Source organism: Protomyctophum bolini (assembly GCF_963924005.1).
Source record: "Protomyctophum bolini genome assembly, chromosome: 19".
NCBI lineage: Eukaryota > Metazoa > Chordata > Actinopteri > Myctophiformes > Myctophidae > Protomyctophum > Protomyctophum bolini.
In genome coordinates this window covers 31239663-31259460 of record NC_137880.1, presented here as the reverse complement: position 1 = coordinate 31259460, position 19798 = coordinate 31239663, and the positions used below count along the sequence as shown (strand labels likewise).

Sequence of the window (19798 nt, the reverse complement as noted above, 5' to 3'; positions counted from 1 at the left end):
TCATTAATCAACACGTCAGTTTTCACATCCATGTAAATGAAAGGACAGTGGTCACAGTATCACTGAGGCCTCCTGATGACAGAGAAGATGGCCAGCGTCAGAATGACTGTCCCTGAGGCCCCGCCAATCAACACTCCAAGAACAGTTCCGTCCATGTGCTGCTTTTGACATCTCTCACCCGCATAGTAGCTGGCCTGGCCTGATGCACACCTGAAGTCAGGGGACAGAGCCATCATTCGTTACAACATTAGGGCTGCAACTATAGATCATTAGCATTAGGTACGCGCGCGCGCGCACACACACACACACACACACACACACACACACACACACACTGAATATGCAAACAAACTGTACAAGCATATAAACACACATCACACACATGCATGCACTCCCAGGTGGACACATACCTGCATGATGCTTTCCCTTGACTGTCTACGCACACTCCTCCATTTAAGCAGGGGTTGGGATGGCAGGGATCAGTAGTGGCGGAGCGCACATGTCTGGGTTTTGGGACCTCGACGCTCTTCTCCTCCTCCCTGATTGGCTGTACTTCTGTGAGTTCATCACTCTGCATAGCTGGAACCTCACCATTATTGTCCTCCTCTCTGATTGGCTGTACTTCTCTGATGTCATCCCTCTGCACTGCTGGTACAACAGGCACCTCAGTCTTGATCATGTGGGTTAAATCTGACAGGATGAAGAGAAGAGTGACATTTTACATGACTTAATGGTCAGACTGCATTTGCATTACCTATGATTTGCTCAGCGTGGTTTAACAAAGGGTGTCGCGTCATTGTTCCGATGGCTCATTATTCCGGCGGTGCGTTGGTCCGCCTCGCCGCATTACTAACCCTATCCCTAACCCTGCCTCTCACCATTGAAGTCAGCGGAGATGATGAGGTCATCGCCCTTGAGGAAGCTCCTCCTCTGTAACTGTTCGTGTGTGATGAAGGTGCTCCAGCCATAATCCGTACTACGGAAACACTGACACGCAGCATCCCACACTCCTGAGGCAGCTGTAGGCTTGTTCCAACGTGCACTTCCATCTGGAAAAGAAGAAAATCGGATTTAAGTATTTGCTTCAATAAGATGGAAGCAAAGAGATTTCAGTTTTGCATGCTTAAAATGTGTCCTCAATCATTAAGGCTTTTAAATACCAAAAAAAGACATAACATTAGTTTAGTTTGAAATGACAGTTTGTGGACTATGGGTAATTCCTCACTGCCAGTATATAAACCTGGGCCCACCAGTTGTGAAGCTTCTGGTAGCAGACATCCTCTGCTTGGCATCGAGGTCCTGGTCCATGGCTGTGATGGTCATCTGCCTGTTCTTCACTGGCCACTCCAGAACGGCATCATCTGGTCCGCTGCAGAGGTGAATGGCCACGCCCACGAAGTCACTGTACAGGGCTTCTCTTCCATTCGGGTAAACACTGATCCCAAAACTGTAACCTTCCGAGTTGTAGAAGCAACTGCTGCTAATTTTACCACCGGTGGGTGTGGTGGCGAGGAGGCCCGTGAAGTTCTGGATCTGCCAGACGGCATTGGGACAAACTGTCTCTGTGAGTGTGATGTCATCGATCAAGATGGCGCCCGTGGAGTTAGCTGATCCTCTGATGGCCTGGAAGAAGTAGCGGAACTTCTCTGTGACCTCTAGGGTCACATGGGCTATTTTCCAAGAGTCGTCTAAATCACCTGCGAGAGAGATGAATATTGGGGATTAAACCGCTGAATTAATTGACACGTGTCCAACAACCCCCTTTCTATGTTTGAATGGGTTTTCGATGATCAGGAAATTCACTTAACTGAGAGTGACATTACAGTAAATTCTTGAAATCAAGGCAGAAATCACCTAAGCAAAGCAATGCCAAAATTAGAGGTATATGAGATTTCTGTGTGACACCAATGATTTCCAAGGAATTCGGTGGAGATGGTAATTCAGTTGCCTCAGTGCTGCAGAGTAGAGCATTTCTGTCCTATGTGTTGAGTGATGAATAGTCTACACACCAACACTGCCCAGCATTGTACCACTGACAAATAAGAGGTACTGCTGTCAGTATGTTGCTGTCATTGGGTGTTGAACTGTTGATATACAGTAGCCTGGCTTGGCCATACTAATATCACACAATCCACAGAGGGCAATTTTCTTTCTTGCACCGGCAGATTTGCATCTGGCCATTGCGAGGCTAGATATACAGTATATATCCAATGGTTAATGTCACTGACACTAATTATTGTATAGTCATTGTACTTGCTTTGCTGATTCTTAATACAATTCTGGAATATGAATGGCTGAAGAAGAATGATTGTGAAGCAGTGAGCACACATAGTTTTCCGGTGCATGAAAGGTGCAACACAAAGTTATTTTAAGTTAAGTGCACTTAAGAGCTCCCCAACGTGACTTGACAACAACAATACAAAACCTGTGATAGTGTGGATCTTCGTGGCACTGCGAACAGTCCCTGTCCCGTCATCAGTTCTGATCCAGATAACCAGCTTGTCCCCGACGCCGCCAGTCATCCTGTAGAAGAACTCCAGGCACTGTTGGTCTCTCTTTGGGTAAAGGATGCGTGACTCCAGCAAGCCGCTGTTACCAACGTTACCAGTGGATGTGTCGAACTTCATGAAGTAGCCTGCATCTAAAGAGAGAGAGTGAGGAATGACAAAAGACATACAGTAGTTGGTCAATGTATTCTTTTAAGGTTTAAAGGTGACAGTATGCAGGTTTAAAATTTTGGCACAATATATACAGTATGAGAAGCAAATAAATCTAATCATGGTGTACTGATTTGACAAAAAAAAACAACACCATTTGATTTATTTGCTGCTAACCTTTGCAGCGCCCTGCCAAGGTGTGATCTATGTCGGCTGGGGTGCTTAACGTTTGGACCCAATCTGCGTCGTCTGCCTCGTTTTGGATCATTCCACAGATGTTGATCTGCTCAAAGGAACACTGGTCCAGGAGAGTAATGGTGTTAGCTGCAACAACAATGATCAATAATGAGTTACAAATGATGTTCATAATAATGGTCATAATGTTTAGATTATTGAAGAATGTTTTTTTCTAAAGAACTTTCTTGATTTGTTTTTGTTTGTGCTGCAGTTCTGTTTTAAATACAACTTTTACGTAGTAACTTGTACATAGTAATAATAATAATAATGTAACTGTTCTGTTTAATTACTTAATTCCATCACTGTCCTCTTACCACAGTCGTACATGCGGTTGAGCCTGGTGATGTCCAGAGGACTGAAGTCGAGCCTCTGGCCAATGATCTCGTTGAAGTACGGTATAGTGGTGCTGATGGTGGGGAGGTTTGCGTTTATGTTGAAGGAGAAGGGTCTGTAGTGCATGATGGACTCATAGTTGTACGGTGTGTTCAGATCGGTGATGAAGTCATCCGTATACTTGTTGAAATTGTGCTCCATCCCTGTGTGTGTGTGTGTGTGTGTGTGTGTGTGTGTGTGTGTGTGTGTGGTTGGGGGGAGGGGGGTCAGAGAGAGTATGATTACTCTACTGTACTGTACAGTTTCCTTATTACAATATTTCATTCTTTAGTTTGGTTTTGTCTGCTTTGATCAGATGTTAGTAGTTTTAGTTTGTTTCTTCATGTCTTTTGTTCTCCACGGTTTAATGTTAATGTATACACGTAATTGCACAGCGGAACAGGATAAGAGAATCATCATCTGCTTTCACAACATCATGTATACAATGATCACTAATCGAAAAAAAACCAAAAAACAAATTTCCATGATGCCGAATGTACTGCCTGACTGAATTTCAATGTTATATATTTTTTTCTTACTGTGCACACAGAGTACCTTCTGTAATCTGGTCCCAGTGGATGATGACGTAGTCGTCTCTGTCGGAGCGGGACTGCTCGTGGTAAAAGCCCAGAGCGTGGAGGAGCTCATGCTCTACAACGGCCTTTGTGTCACACCCCGCCCCAATGGACAGGTTCTGGCCCGTTTTGAAGTCTCCAACAAATGACCAGCATCTGTACAGCATGGTGGAGATGCAGGATTATTGCTACTACTGTACATGTACAACAGTGATTCTCAACCTTTTGAATTCCAACACCCGCAATCCCCCCATGTTTGATATGCATTAGACCTCTGAGCGCTATTTGATACGATTTTAATTTTATGTCTGGGACACCAATCACCCCCATCAAAATCCTCTGTGTTAATATACTGGTATAACTCTGGGAGTGTACACATGGAACCAAATGGACCCGTATTTTACGCTATCGGAGTTGTCCAGTAACTCTTCAGGACCCCTGGGGGTCCCTGTACCCCACCAGTGTACTACAGCACTACACAACACGTTTATACAAACTCAAATCATGATGCATTGTCACATACCGGTAAGCATGTTTTGACCTCTTATTTTGAAGATTTGACATAGTGGTCCCATAAAGTTGAGCAACATATGCCAATGCTCTGACAATTGAAATTCTGCCATAACTCACCCTGACAGCTTAGTGAATGAAATGTAGGTGCTCTCCCCTTCATAGGGCTTAAAGTCCACACAGGATTTCAAGCGATAGGCTTCAAAAGCCTGGTGGATCACACCTTTAGCATTCAGCTCTAAAGAAAAGGGAAAATGATTTGTAAATACCGTAATCAATAATTGTTACTTCATCAATATGTCATTTTTAGATGTAGTATACCGTAGTCGTAGTGCATACCTAAAGAATCTGTTAAGATGTAAGGGATGGGAAACTTCCATCTCGTCGTTTCATTGAGGAGTGCATTTCTGCTGCCCTGCAGAATGTACAGTATATTACAAGAGTCAGGCAAGTGTGTCCGTCATGCACTTGATGAATTTCATTCTTTGTAAGGAGGCAGCAAACAATTACGTACATCTATAGCAATATCTCCCTCGAACAGGTGGGTCAAGTCTGAAAAATCCATAGAATGTCTTCAATTAGGCTACCGGTATTTATCTTTGTAGAAAATGCATGCTCTATCAGTGGTTCATGGGTGCAAATGACCAAATGCACACACATCGCCATCAAGGCATATTATCACCATAGTGGACACGTTGAAGCTTTACCTCTGTTGATGTCAAAGATGTCATCTCTTAGTTCTCCTGCGTCTGCATCCCCACCTGGCATTCAGGGTCATTTACAGAAAGATTTACTATAACCAAAGGCAAAGAAGAGTTTAAGTAATGGAAATAGTGCTGTCAAAAGGAGCTTCAACCTACCGTAAAATGTTGGCACAGCTTGCACCTGTAACACAAAGAAAAAAAAGACTATCAAGGCATGGACATCTTTCAGTTTAATAATAATCACCCTAACTTGAATTGCTATACAATTGCTATACTTCAAAGACTTTCAATTACCTCCGCTTGGAAAATGGTGAAAATTGCAATTACAGCGGCAATATTCCACAGTGTGCGTCCGCCATCCATTTCGTCAGTCTGAAGACGTGTGAGAAATGTGCTTGTCACACAACAATAAACACCAGCGCTCTGGACTAGAACTTTGGTCTTGGCAGAATTCTAGCATTTAATGAGTAACACAACACAACTGTCCTCACTAACGTTCATATCTCTAGCATTTTATCAGCTGTATATTGTACTGCTAGAATCAATGACTTATTGGTGAACTGTGAGTGTATCTGGCCTCTACAACAGTTTGGGACTTCATGACTTCTTTATCAGTCAATTAGGATGGAAGTGTTAGCAAGACATTTTTTAAGATAGGGCCAAAACATTTGAAAATTGAAATAGCATTTTTTAAGACATCAGCAGGTTTTTACAATGTTTAGCCAAGGCTTAGACTTGTCATTTAGATGTAGACATAGCACTCTATAGTGTACTCATAGTTTCATTGTACAGATATTCTACTGTTAGACGGATGTTAGGCTCTCAGCTTTCTCACGATCCTTGATGCCAATGTCTATGTATTTGATGTATTTACCATGTGTTGTTCTTGCTTATTGTGACAGTAAATCACTCTGGATTAAGAACGTCTGCTATATGCCTAAATTGTAAATGTTGATTATTACAGTTTATACAGTACCTATCCTTGACTTTTCTTTACAACAAAACTACCATCAAAGTTGTTGTCACTTGCAAACTTATGCAGTGAAATATTTATGTTTTACAACACCTGTAAACCTGTGATGTGACAATAAAGATGAAAGCTGTTGTCAGGGATCAAACCTACCTATCAACCACTGGGATTACAACAGTGGTTCTGCACTGGTTTGACGTTGGGAGCTGTATTTACTTCAGCTAAATATTATATTATAAGTATTTAAGTATCTTAAATACTTCTTTACAACACATATATTTCCAAATATAATTTGCCATGATCTGTAAGGAATGCATACCTGGACATGGCAACCAGCCAGGGATAAAGATTGATGATGAAACATAACTTTTTGTATCCATTTATTTTTTTCATCAAATGTTATGTTAAAATGCATCAACAAGTGCATCAACAAAATGTACATGTAAATGGTCATGCATCGTAATGATTTATTAGCCTTAGCACAATTAAATAATTAAGTTCAACCCCGATATATTATATTGTATTCATATCTGCTTGAACATGCAACTTATTATCTACACATTATCTATCAGCTAATCTTGAGATAACCCATGCAATAATATTGAATTAATTTGCGATTACATTTTGCAATGCAATGAAGTGCAAGTTCAACTGGAACTTTCTCTGGTCCTGAAATTGTTGCATTCTGTTGCTATCAATAGCCTTATGATTGAATAAAGTGCTCTATGTTTTCAATACATTTGATGAGGGCATTCATGGCATTCTGTGGGCTTTGTCATTATTCTTTACAAGGAAAGTAGTTCTATTACTGCATAAAATGAAACAATTATTATAGGTGTTGCTTTTAGCGAAGAGAAAAAGTAAAAAGTAAGTGTCCATAATTTGTTCAAACTGCTTAACGACACAGTAGTCGGATAACCTTATTTATTTGCAATTTTGCATACAACAAATGTACTCCATCTGTATTTTAAAGCACTACATAAATATGTGGTATCACCATGAAAATCATCTGGACACTGGCTCACACTGGCACATCGCTTCCACATGTCTGGTGTCTGTCTCATTCAAATGACAAAGAAAGAGATTCCTTTTTTTAGATTATACATCATCACAATAAAGAACATGAATCAGTCGATGAGATTGACCCTGTAAGGGTAAATTATTATAGTCCTACCTTCAATACAGTAAGAAATGTTACTCCTTTGGCTGAATAGGAACCTCTGTTTTGATCAGGGATGTTATATCTGGAAAATAAACAGTACACATTATCCATTAAGTAGATCTGAGAAAGTAGTAATTAGCTTAATACAAATATAGGCTGTTCTCCTGCTCTCGCTTGCACGCGCACACACACGCACACTCGTAGAGCGACGTAGAGCAGTTCTCTGTAAATTGGAAGGTTCCTCGTCTGAACTCTGTAACCCCTAGCATCATGTCAAAGTGTCCATGAAACCCCTAGCTGCTCGTAATGCACGCGCACGCACACACACACACACACACACACACACACACACACACACACACACACACACACACACACACACACACACACACACACACACACACACACACACACACACACACACACACACACACACACACACACACACACACACACACACACACACACACACACACAGCACTAACCCTCAAAGTCGACAAAGATAATGAGGTCATCATTCTTGAGGTAATTCCGTCGTCTCAGGTCGAAGTGCTTGACCATGTTCCGCCAGCCCTCTGAAGGTCCTCTGAAGAAGTGGTTATCTGCGTCATACTCCCCCACCTTAGAAGGGTTGTCCCATAACAGCTGTCCGCCTGTTGCTAGAAAACACAGGAAGCACAAAGAGGACTTGACTGTGTGGTTTCTTTCTGAAATGTATTTTTAAATTTGTTAAACTAATAAAAAGGTGTAAATTGGCAGACAATATTCTGGGGTGAATATTAGCCAAAAATAGCAGATCTACATTAGTATTTCTGTATGCAACTACATCAGCTATTCCGTTTTCCACTAATGCCACTAATTGGAGATCCGCTGTCCGAAGTGCTGAAGAGAAGTTTTAACACAAATCTTCTCTTCTTGGGGTCTCTGGCACAAAACATTTTCAGATGGTGTTTCCGCGGGCCAAATACAATTTGGGGGTCCTTGTCATGGAAACAGTTTGAGAAGCACTGCCATACGGGCCCTTGCTGGGCACAGGTGCAACACTTACTGTTCCTCAGGTCTGTGGTAAGGCTGCGGGCGGTGGACATCCTCAGCTTGACGTCTGGATCCTGGTCCATCACCACCAATTTGGCCTGTCTGTTGACGGCCGGCCACTGCATCACCACATCATTCTCTCCGCTGATCAGGTGGAAGTACAGACCCGCGTAGTTCCCTGTGTAGTCCGTGTAGCTCGAGACGGGGTAGACGCGGGCGCCATAGCCGTAGCCTTCAGAGCTGTAGAACCGGGGGCTGTCGATGAACGTGTTGCTGTCGGCCGTTTCCATGAGCTTGGAGAAGTTCCGGATGGTCCACACGCCGTTGGGGCAACGGGTCTCCGTCAGGCTGATGTCGTCGATGTAGATGCCGCCGCCGGTGGCGGGGTCTCCACGCACGCCTTGGAAGACGTAGCGGAATTTCACCCCTACCTCCAGGGGGACGTGGGCGATCCTCCACATGTGGTCAGAGTCCGCTGAGTCATAGAAATGAAAAGGCTGATTAGTGGCCATAGCTGTACAGACAGAGGGCAAAGTATATTGGGCAATATTGTGATATTATATCAATATCGTCTGTGATTTCAGATATCACAATATTGTGATATGGCATAATATGGATATGCGGCTCGAACTAAGTTTTGGACATACAAGGTTTCCACCCTGACAGCGACGATAATATGTACCATGAATGGTGTGGATTTTCTTCATCTTGCGTACGGTGCCTGTGCCATCGTCCATCTTGACCCAGATGACGAGCCTGTCCTTGGAGCTTCCCGTCATCTTATAGAAGAATTGCAGACATTGGAGCTTCCTCTTGGGATAGAGGGTCCGTGACTGCAGCAGGGCAGACTCCTGCATGACTCCTACAGTGGTGTTGAAATGCATGAAGTAACCAGCATCTGAAAACACATAGATGAAAAATATGTTAATAAAACCTTTTAGATAATTTATCCGTCACTGTTAATTTTTCTTTTTATGCTGCTTATTTGTTGGATTATATTCTGATGTAATTTTCATAATACAAAATGCCCAATAAACAGTATTAAAAAAAATCATATATTTTTTGTGTATATTAATCTTCTGTTCATTCTTATCAAATTTTGTAACAGTCACCTCGACATTGTCCCATGATGGTGTGATCATTGGGATCGAGGGTGTGCTCCCAGTCAGCGTCATCGGTGGAGCTCTGGATCATGCCACAGATGCTGGCAAACTCAAACGTACACTGGTCCAGCATGGTGAGAGGCCCCGCTGGGGGCCGTGGAGAGAGAAGAGCAGGATTAAAAGTCTCACCATTTGTGTTGTGATCATGTGAGAATGTAACCACTAAAACCACAAATACTGGACGTACTGCTGACTGGTGTGCATCAGGGGTCTATACTTGGATCCTTTGTTTCCTACAGTCTACACCAAATCTCTTCATTGAAAATAACCCATCTACAAGCTCACAACGGAATGCTTTGCCGGTTTCTATAAAGGCCCAATCTGGGATTTGAAAAAGTTTACTTTGTAGATTTAAGATATAGCATTTGGAACTTTCTCACCCCATCGTAATCGAAATATAAATGCTGTTTGAAAATAATGCTGTCTATTGTGTTATACCTGGACACCCATTAATTTATGTTTGTGATGATCGGGGCCTTCAAGTGACATTTGGTGTTTGTGTGAGAGAGAGAGAGACCGACAGACAGACAGACAGACAGAGGTGGCTGGTTCCTTCCACATGCCAATGTGCTTTCTGCATAATGCTTACAGCAGTTGTACATGCGGTTGAGCCTGAGGACATCCAGCTGGCTGAAGTCGAGGTACTGGCCGATGATGTTGTAGAACTCTGGGATCTTGGTGGTGATGGTGGGAATGCTTTCGTTCTTGTTGAAGGAGAAGGGCCTGTAGTGCATGACCGACTCGTAGTCATACGCCGTGTTCTGGTCTGTGACGTAGTCGTCGTTGTACTTGTTGAAGTTGTGTTGCAGCCCTGTGGGAAATGCCACAGATATCGTTTCATTATTCTTACGGGCTTGAAGGGCAGACAAATCAATCAAATGCAGTTATTCTGTCGGAGATGGAATCAGTGTTGTTAATACAGTACGGATTTTGTTAAATTACATAATTTTTTTCACAGCATTTTGCGCACCAGGCACCCACTTGACAATCACGTTTATCAAATGGGCCACAAAGAAGAACAAACGTGTTTTTAGACACCCTTTCTTGTCACCCCAATATGTGCAATGGACGCGAGAATTATCCGTTTTTAGAACAATAATTACAATACCATTGATGACATCATTGGTGGGTAATGGGTAGCCATACCGTCTGTAACCTGGTTCAGGTCGATGTCTACATAGTCATCTCGATCTGTGCGTGACTGTTCGTGGTAGAAACCCAGGGCATGAAACAGTTCGTGTTCAATAATGGCCTTGTGGTCACACCCTCTCCCCAGGGACAAAATCTGACCTGTCTGTTGGTCACCAACACTGGAGAAACACCTGGGAACACACACAGTGGACAGATACAGTAGATATACTGTAGGAGGAGCTGTGCAGTATTTCTATCTGTGCACACTATATACACTGCAGTAAAGTCTCAGTGTTATTTTAACTGAGTGTGTATAAAAATGTATCTGGTTGCAATTACAAATGGATAGATGAACACTGAGGATTTTACTTTGTACAATGGCAATGTCATTCGTCTTAAATTCAGCTTCTGATTGAGACCTACTGTATCACAAAACAATACCGACATTTATTATGAAAGAGTTGATTTGCATAGTGAAAAACAACATCATATTCAAATAACTCAAAAGTAGCGCCATACCCGCCTCTCTTTTCAAACTTGATGTAGGTCTTCTCTCCCTCATAAGGCTTGAAGTCAACGCAGGACTTCAATCGGTACATTTCAAAGGCCTGGTGGACACAGCCTTTGGCATTCAGGTCTGAGGATTTGTTTTAAACAACACAATTGTATAACAGCTGTATTGCATACTGTACTATAATAACCCTCGTCCAGCCCCTATTGTCCATTTTTGCAAAAGGAATAAGAGTACAATTCGGTGTGTGTTCTTACAGTATATAGCTCACTACTAAAAGAAACGTACCCAAGTCGTCACCCAGGATGTAAGGGATTGGGAACTTCCACCTGTACCTGGTATTAACCATGGCATTGCGTCCTGTCTGTGAAAGGAAAAAGGTGTACTGAACTATGCTGTCAAAAGTATTGGGATAATTAGCTAAATGGAGGGTAATAAAGACCCACAAGGCCACAATCAAAACATAACAATCTGATATTTTGGATAAAATCCACACTAGACTTACCGATTTTTGATCAGAAAGTCAATAAAAAATAAGCAGATAAATAAACAATCTATTAAGGGCGTTTAGTCTATATAACAGTCTATACAGTACATTTAACTCACAGGAATGAGAATGTCCCCTTCAATCAAGTTGGCATCTGATCCTGCACGCGCACACACACACACACACACACACACACACACACACACACACACACACACACACACACACACACACACACACACACACACACACACAATTATTTCCATAATAATCAAGTGCATTCTACAGCATAGTATGTGCGCATCCAGCCAGACAATCAGTGCATATTCAGTTTCAAACGTTGCAACTTACCCAAGTTCTGGAGGGGGTTCTCATCCTCGCCGTTCTCATATACCTCTGCATTGGAATAATAAGAGAGAAAAATCATGGTTGACCTTTTGACAGTAGATTAGTTAAACATATTTTATTTCAATTGTATCTGAACAATGCAGTTTAACATAAATGTAGTTCCAAATCCAATACAGGGCATGAAACTGATTGCACAGAGTTTATAGCTATTGCTATAAACTAAAGAGCTATTGCTCTTGTCCATACAGCTTTGCTTATCATAAAACCACAACACACAGGTACATAAAATGTGCATAATAAAATTACATCGATATGTGCAAAACAATTCAAACAATTAGCAAAAAATCAGTCATGCTCAGATTTGTCAGTATTTATCATTTGTTATCTGTAATTAGTACACAAACAATTTCTATGAAAATTGTTTTTAACATACCATATACTTCAGGGGACACACGTATCTGCATGACAACAAAACCATTAACACATTGTGAATCATCTCAGATAAGCCGATGCTCATAAGAATCAGAATACATCCTGTGTAAATTGGTCTGTTATGAGTCCAGACCAACTTACACAGAATCGATTGGGATTCTTATTTCAAATACATGGGTAACAGATCAATTTACAAATATAGGCCCACAAAATAACAAAATAGAAATAAATAAAACTCACAGAGTAGGAAGTGGCTAAAGCCACCAGTCCTGTCAATAACAATAGTCTCTGCATGGCGGAGATGTTGAATGTGAAGATCGTTTCACTACTCAGGTTTACCCATACCATATGCCATGCACGTTGACAAGACCCAACCTTTAGCCCTTGATAAAGTTTATGAGTGACTGAGAGTCCTTGACTATAAAGCGCTGCTGATAGTGGAGCTGGTTTATAACGGTCAAGCCATTTTAGACTGACCAGGGCTGGACTGTTCAGTAAAAGCCCAGCAAGACTCGTGAGTCTTTCCCAAAGAAGAGGAAAGGCATGTTAAGAAAATTAATTAATTAAATGAATACTGCCTATTAATGACACTTTCACCTCATGAAGAACAATGAAAAATATGAATAATAAATTGAGATATTTCCCCAGATTTAAAAACAATAATAATTATAATACAAAAACCAAGAACATAATGTTTTTTCTCTGAATACCACAGTGAGACATGGCACATATTTAGACATTATTATCATCAATTCAATGGGAGACAATTCTTCTAGCATCTATATAATTACAGTTTCATAATAATTCAGCTCAGTTCCTCAAATAGCTCAATGCATTTTGGTTCCTTCAATAACAACAAAAAGTCCACTTGACTTCGAATTCTATTCTACTATTCAAGGAATCTATCTAGTGGCCACATTGGATAATAGAAGACCTTTCCATCAGGCCACACTTTTATAGCCATAACATCCACGGCACACCACTAAACTTGCCTACCTATCTCCACAAACAAGGCACAGTGGAATAGTTATTAGCAGATCTTTATTCATCTACAGTGTGCACTGATTTGGATTGTTATGTTCCATTTACCATGACCAAATCCGCAAAAAGTTACTTTAGCAATGATAAAGCTGATGAAAACAAAAACAAATTAATCTTCGGGAGATCTGGAAGCTAGTACTAAACAATCAACTATAGGCTGCAGTCAGACACTAAAAACCAGGTTTACAAACATAAACATAAAATAGAAAGCCACCCTCATCACTGACAAGCTTGATGTAGCCAACTAGTTAAACATCTTCTTTACAAACATTGCAACAACGCTGGTTAACAAACTGCAATTAAACTGACAATGGTAACAACTGAGGAGGTACTTAAAAGACCTTCAACCCCACAAAGGTTGAAAAGTATTACCACAAACATAATTGTATGTATGAATTCCAATCTGGCTTCAGAGCATCCCACTCCACCGACACATGCATCCTCAGACCTCTATTTGAGCGACCACATCAAACACGAAGTGGATGCTGGCAAATACTGCGGCATGGTCAAAAAAAGGCTTTTGACACCGTGATCCACTCCATACTGGTTAACAAGCTAAAAGCAATTGGTTTTGATAGCACATCAGTGAGCTGGATGCAATCCTACCTGGAGGGGAGAGAACAGATGGTGGAGGTGAACGGAACACTGTCCCCCTCCGTCCCAGTGAGCTGTGGTGTTCCACAAGGAAGCATACTAGGGTATTTACTGTTCCTAAAATACAACATGACATCAGCTTGTGACTGCAACTTGTTCCTGTTCGCAGATGACTCAGCACTGTTGGTCTTGGACAGGAACAAACTGCAGGTTGAAAAGGCCCTCAGCTCTGAACTCGGTAGAATCTGCACCTGGCTCGTTGATAACAAACTCTCTTTACACCTGGGAAAAACAGAATCAATTCTACTTGGATCAAATAGTAATCTCAGCAAAGCAGATGGCTTCTTGGTTAGAGTGGGTGACAATATTATCACACAAAGTGGAGTGGTGGACCCTATTGTAAACAAATGTAATGCTTTATATGGTGTCGTCCACAGTTAACAGACTTAATTGTATTGAGTTGTGCTTGAAATGTACTAATTCTCCAAAACTTTGAATACATTCTTCAATCAATCAATCCTCAGTCAGAATCTTAGAAATTAATGTGCTGTCGTCTGACTATAGGATCAGCATAGATCTGATCCATATCCTTCTACTGCTTCTACGATTCTGCCCCGCGCAGTACACATGACAATGCACGCATTAGAGCTATGGACCAGAGCTAGGATCAGCATGTTCGCTCAGCATTTGGACAACTTAAAAAGAATACTCAGCGAAAATGTTCATGTTTTACACAACATGCACAGTTTGCACACTACAAGTTAAGTATTGTTTGCAGCACCTGGGCTTGGCTGATATTGTCATGATCGATAAAGCAGCAAGGCCTAAGTTTTAGTGTCTCAAGCAGAAAACGAAAATACGTTACTAGTACTACTGCTACTATAGCTCTGATTCATAACCTTCTGCTACTAATGACGCGCGTGCACATTACGAACAAGTCAACATATGATTAAAATTGATGATGGCACAAAGCACACTAAAACCCTGGGCTAAGAGACATTTTTTTGCATTAACGCAGAGTCGCACACAAAATCGACGCCAATATAAACTGCGGTGCGCCATTGATGACGGTATTATGCCGACCGACGATCACACAGTGGCTAACGTTAGCCTTAGCTATAATGTTCATGTCAACCCAGATCCGGTGTGGAGCTCGACTACATGGTAATGTGCACACCCGTAACCACAACTGAACCACAAGCACTCCTGCTGTTTCCGTATCTGGTCTAGACCGGATCTAGAACCCGTAAAGCTAATTGGGCCTAATATATTGTCAAACCGGCCAGGTGATGAATTTATAAAATAATTATGCTATCTTTTTAAATAGCTTCATATACTATGAAGACATTTCGAATCATATTATGTACATAAAAGGGGAATATTGTTAAGTAGAAATTAAAATGAGGGTCAGATCCGGTGCATATCAGACGAGGTGGCCGAGTGGTTAAGGCGATGGACTGCTAATCCATTGTGCTCTGCACGCGTGGGTTCGAATCCCATCCTCGTCGGTGACTTTTGATTTTCACATTGCTAATTGATTGAACAATTGATTGATTGTTAGCATGTGCGAGTGGCATAAAAACAAGTTTTACGGCCTTTTTATTTTCGGCTCACCGCGACCCCGACTCGTTTTCGTTTCCACACTGAACTCGCAAATCGCCACGCAATATTCTCATTCTCTAGTGTTATGCGAGCGAGGAAATGCATTCATTAATACGCCGGCCCGGTCGAAACGAATTATCGAACAATTAACAAATGTTTATTTTATTAATGAAAAGTGCAAGTACACTAAAAAGCGCAATTTAGTCTTATTAACAAAGTCAAGCAACTGAGTTAATAACAAAATAACAAATAGCTCGTTCTGTTCTTCAGTCCATCCGGTCTCTCATTCTCATCAGTAGCACAAATGCAAATACGCATATATACAATTGACCTTTGTTTGTTTTGAAACACAAACGCTATAATGAGGAGCCCCCGAGCATCCACGATGGAGGCCCTCTGTTACTACTACTACGTGCAGTTAGTTTGTCATTTGTTTGCAGCACGTGCACCGTATGGATTATTACCTGCACTGTGCACACGCCCAAATGTAGTTAGTTTGTTATCCTCTTCGTGGATGGTCTTACTTCACCTGTCCGGTTCTGCTGTTCGCCAACGGACGCAATGCTCCGTTATATCCTCCAGTGATCGAGTGACCTCCCCCCAAGGCCCTGCATTCGGTAACACTCGGTTACATTCGGTTGCCCAATGCCTATTGGTTGTTTTTTATTCGAGTTTATAAATTATAGTATACAAGTAGGCCTGCAAACACAATATAAAACATGTCTATAATTACAAGGTATAATTAAGCCTATTTCCAATGTGGCCCTGACTGTAATCTATCTCAAGTGCTAGTACCCTCTCACTACCGTCCAACCAGTGTCCATTCTGAGGTGAGATACCTCCATCTAGTGGCTAAGGTTTTGATGACAGCTGCAACACATTCTGCCTACACATTCATTTGTTCCCAGACCATGTCATTTCAACAATTGAATACTTTATTAGCAGTTTGCAAAAAACAAAAAAGCACAAGATTACAAAAAAAACTAAAAAACACCTCTGCATATCACAAGGGGGGGGGGGATTAGAAATGTAAACATAGGTAACAGTAACACTAGAACTGTACAGCGCTGTCAGCAGAGCAGTCTTACATCGCTTGACATTCCTTTATGTTAGGCCAGATTCTCATACACATCACAATCACAGTCACTACACATTTATAAATGTCAAATAAAAATGTAACAAATATGTGTGACAGATAATGACTGCATAGTGACAGGTAAAACATTTATCATAACATGACAATATTTTGTGTGGTAAGACTGTCAATGGAACAGAATACATTTTGATCAACATGACATACTGGAGTGTACTGATAATGAGCAACTGATAATGTCTGTGCCAAAGTGTCAGAGAAAAACTGTAAACTATGAAGAGTATTCTTCATAGTGACTTCATCATGACTTCTTTAGACAAAAAAATCTTAAAATTGATCGACTTTCTTCCCCCTGGTTCAATACAGTGATTACTTCAGGTGGTCGTCGTCTTCCTGGTAGCCTCTGTTATGAGATCCTGGGCTTATGTTCATGTTGTCAGTACATTTGTGATCATTGGAGGTTTGTGAAAGAGCAGGACGATTCAATGCACTTGTAGCCCCATATTCCCTATCTCGTCTGGAGGACAGGTTCATTTTCTCTCCCTGGCCATCACAGAAGATGTCTTCAGTGTCTTGGTTGGCTGATATCTATGAATGACATGGGGAGTATGATATGTTATAATCAGATCCTGTCCATTAAGTAAAAACTATATCGTATTTGTACATAATTATCAGACCGTTTTAATAAACAGTTTTAATATTGAGCAAATTAAAAAGGAGGGAGATGCCACTTAATCAAAAGTCAATAAGCTTGATGGAGACCCCTGAGATGATGTAGTGTAGTGGTTACAAACCTGTCACGCCCCCAAGAATAACTCAGACTTTAGATTCTCTACCGTTATTCGACTTACTGCAAAAGCCTAATTTCTATTGTATGACAGTCTCGCAAACTGGCAATGTTTCACAATGCAACCAACACATTCTATTTCAAGGGCAAAGGAGTCAGGTTGGCCTATCCGCGAAGCTGATGCATACACATTCCCCCAACCACAGATATCTGGGTTGTTTGTTGTGGGCTCTTGGAAACCATTGGTCCAACTGAATTGCCACTGCACACCCCCGAGTCATATGGGACACACTAAGTTTGAGGCCATTCATTCGGACGGAATCTTTTAATTTTGGACAACCTCTGAGCCAACTTCCCAGCACTGCACTCCCATGGGTCCTCGGTGATACCATCAAATCAAACTGTTCTCAAGATATGTGGGGGAAAGACATACAGATTTCTCATGCATTTATAGATAGATAGGCTAAATAGGGCTATACTTTACCTTCTGATCACGATGATACTGATCTATGGCATACTGGTATTTGGCTGCATTCAGTCCAAGAAGACCAGCCAGTCTTTCTCCAAAGAAATCACAGGCTGATGATAGACAGCAGTTGACAAGTCAAGACTTTCATACGTGATTAAAATACACTAACATGTTTATGCAGAAAGTCTTGTACAGAATAATTATTAATTAATATATATTCTCTTTTCACTGATTACATCATACATGAATGAACTTGAAGATGTATACATCTGACAAAGATGGAGGCTTTGTTTTTCCTGTGTATTGCACCCTGCTATTAAAGTAAAAGGGCTCTAATCATTGGAGTTGCTCCAGCACCTTCATTATTCAGATATGTATCCTGAGATGCACCGGATCAGCGATTTCGGCTTGAGGCGAGGTGGAATATCCCTTCAACAATGACTACATTTAGAATTACTTACCATGCAGTGACACCCTCCCAACTAGAATGGCCACATTCTTAAACGAGAATGTGGCCTAGAGAGAGATAGAGAGAGAGAGAATGGAGGTTAGAAGGCTGAAATAATGTTCTAGTGATTACATATTTTTGTAATAACCTTGACGTTATCTCAACCATGGGTTTCTACAGCAGATTTCCAGCATAATTATTGCAATAGGAATATATATATATATAATTTCCTGTGTAAATCAAGAACCATAATGGTAAGAAAAATAATCAGTAAATCATTGCAAACTCATTTTAACACTCATACTGTGTGCCTATTAAGACCGACTTTCTGTCTTGAACAGTTTTCCCACCTTCTGTGTTGATTCATTGAAATCTTGATCTTCCTCTTCACTGTCCTCCAGTTCTTCTTCCAGAGTTTCACCACTGGAGAAGTAGACGACCCTCCGCTCCCTGGACAGGTTAGGACCACCAAACGCTGTCTCCTGAATGTCCATACCCTAACACATAAGACACAGCATATAGAAACAGATACATTGAATATATATATATATATCTTTTTTTAATATTAAGATAATGCTCTAGCAGCATAATGTCAATGTCATTATGAAACACCTCAGCATAGGGTAAAAAATACAATAAAGAACCTGTCTAAAAAGCTCAATGTAAACACATTTCCATTAGTGTATGAGGACGTTTTAAGAAGTAAAAAATAAATAAAGTATCTGAAAGTAATGTTACCTCACAAAGTAGCTAATGACCCCACAACACTGCTTATACCACTTGTACTGAATGTTTTCTGAAGAATCACGGGTCGGCAAGAACATCTTACTTTTTTGGGTTTTGCCAATTGTTTGTCAATTGTCATTGATGTTGAATGTCTTCAGAATCTTCAGACATTTATTTATTCCAAGGTCTGTCCAAGTGAGTTTTTTTAACAAAAAAACAAACATGCCCTCACTTTCTCCATCTTTTCCCCACCTCCCTGGAAGTGCTAACGCCCATGTGAGTGCATGTGTGTATGTGAACATGCATGCATGAGTATCATTTAGTTTCTGGTCATTTACAGCTCCCCCAGTCACAGCCAGCACACACATGTTTAAGAGCTTGTAAATACATCAGCTACAGTGTTACAGAATATTTACACAGCATTAACAAAACTTACTTCCCTGAGATGGTCACTCATTCTTCAAAGAAATGCTCCAAAACCGGTCCAGTGACATGGTAGTTTATCCTCATTTTCAGGATTGTAACATTTGTCTTTTCACTCACTCTGATGGAAGAAAAACAATGACAAATGTAAAAGCCAAACCAAATACAAACGTTACTAACTAAAACTAAAAACTAAAACTAACCAGGATGTTCAGGTCCTGTTGTCAATCTTGAAACAATAAACAGGGGCGTAAACTTCTTTACAGGCAGGCAGTCACTAGAGGGCTGGGCTTGTTGCACTGTGCAGAATGTCATGGTTGA

The 19798-nt window shown here is 41.1% G+C and overlaps 3 protein-coding genes across 3 annotated transcripts; all 3 read right to left on the bottom strand.

Annotated features, from left to right (window-relative positions):
- Window positions 1-59: 59 nt before the first annotated feature.
- mep1a.2 (meprin A, alpha (PABA peptide hydrolase), tandem duplicate 2) lies at window positions 60-7071 on the bottom strand (the record flags this gene model as incomplete). The annotated part of the gene is made up of 14 exons (XM_080791477.1): window positions 60-210; window positions 411-690; window positions 879-1049; window positions 1251-1697; window positions 2426-2641; window positions 2835-2981; window positions 3209-3430; window positions 3822-3997; window positions 4472-4589; window positions 4691-4766; window positions 4866-4903; window positions 5059-5112; window positions 5212-5236; window positions 7051-7071. The coding sequence occupies 14 exons, from the start codon at window positions 7069-7071 to the stop codon at window positions 60-62; spliced, it is 2142 nt and encodes a 713-aa protein (XP_080647603.1).
- mep1a.1 (meprin A, alpha (PABA peptide hydrolase), tandem duplicate 1) lies at window positions 6503-14603 on the bottom strand (the record flags this gene model as incomplete). Its single annotated transcript, XM_080791476.1, has 15 exons — window positions 6503-7080; window positions 7200-7269; window positions 7673-7846; window positions 8236-8697; window positions 8905-9120; window positions 9335-9472; window positions 9975-10196; window positions 10532-10707; window positions 11036-11153; window positions 11316-11391; window positions 11634-11674; window positions 11866-11910; window positions 12296-12320; window positions 13942-14003; window positions 14555-14603. The coding sequence occupies 14 exons, from the start codon at window positions 14601-14603 to the stop codon at window positions 7220-7222; spliced, it is 1854 nt and encodes a 617-aa protein (XP_080647602.1). The 3' UTR covers window positions 6503-7080; window positions 7200-7219.
- Window positions 14604-16478: 1875 nt separating this feature from the next.
- On the bottom strand, window positions 16479-19656 carry LOC308333887 (protein FAM177A1). The gene is made up of 5 exons (XM_080790401.1): window positions 19491-19656; window positions 18679-18825; window positions 18342-18396; window positions 17896-17990; window positions 16479-17212 (listed from the first exon to the last, which is right to left on the bottom strand). Exons 1-5 carry the CDS (start codon window positions 19509-19511, stop codon window positions 16994-16996), a joined length of 537 nt encoding a protein of 178 aa, XP_080646527.1. The 5' UTR covers window positions 19512-19656; the 3' UTR covers window positions 16479-16993.
- Window positions 19657-19798: the final 142 nt, after the last annotated feature.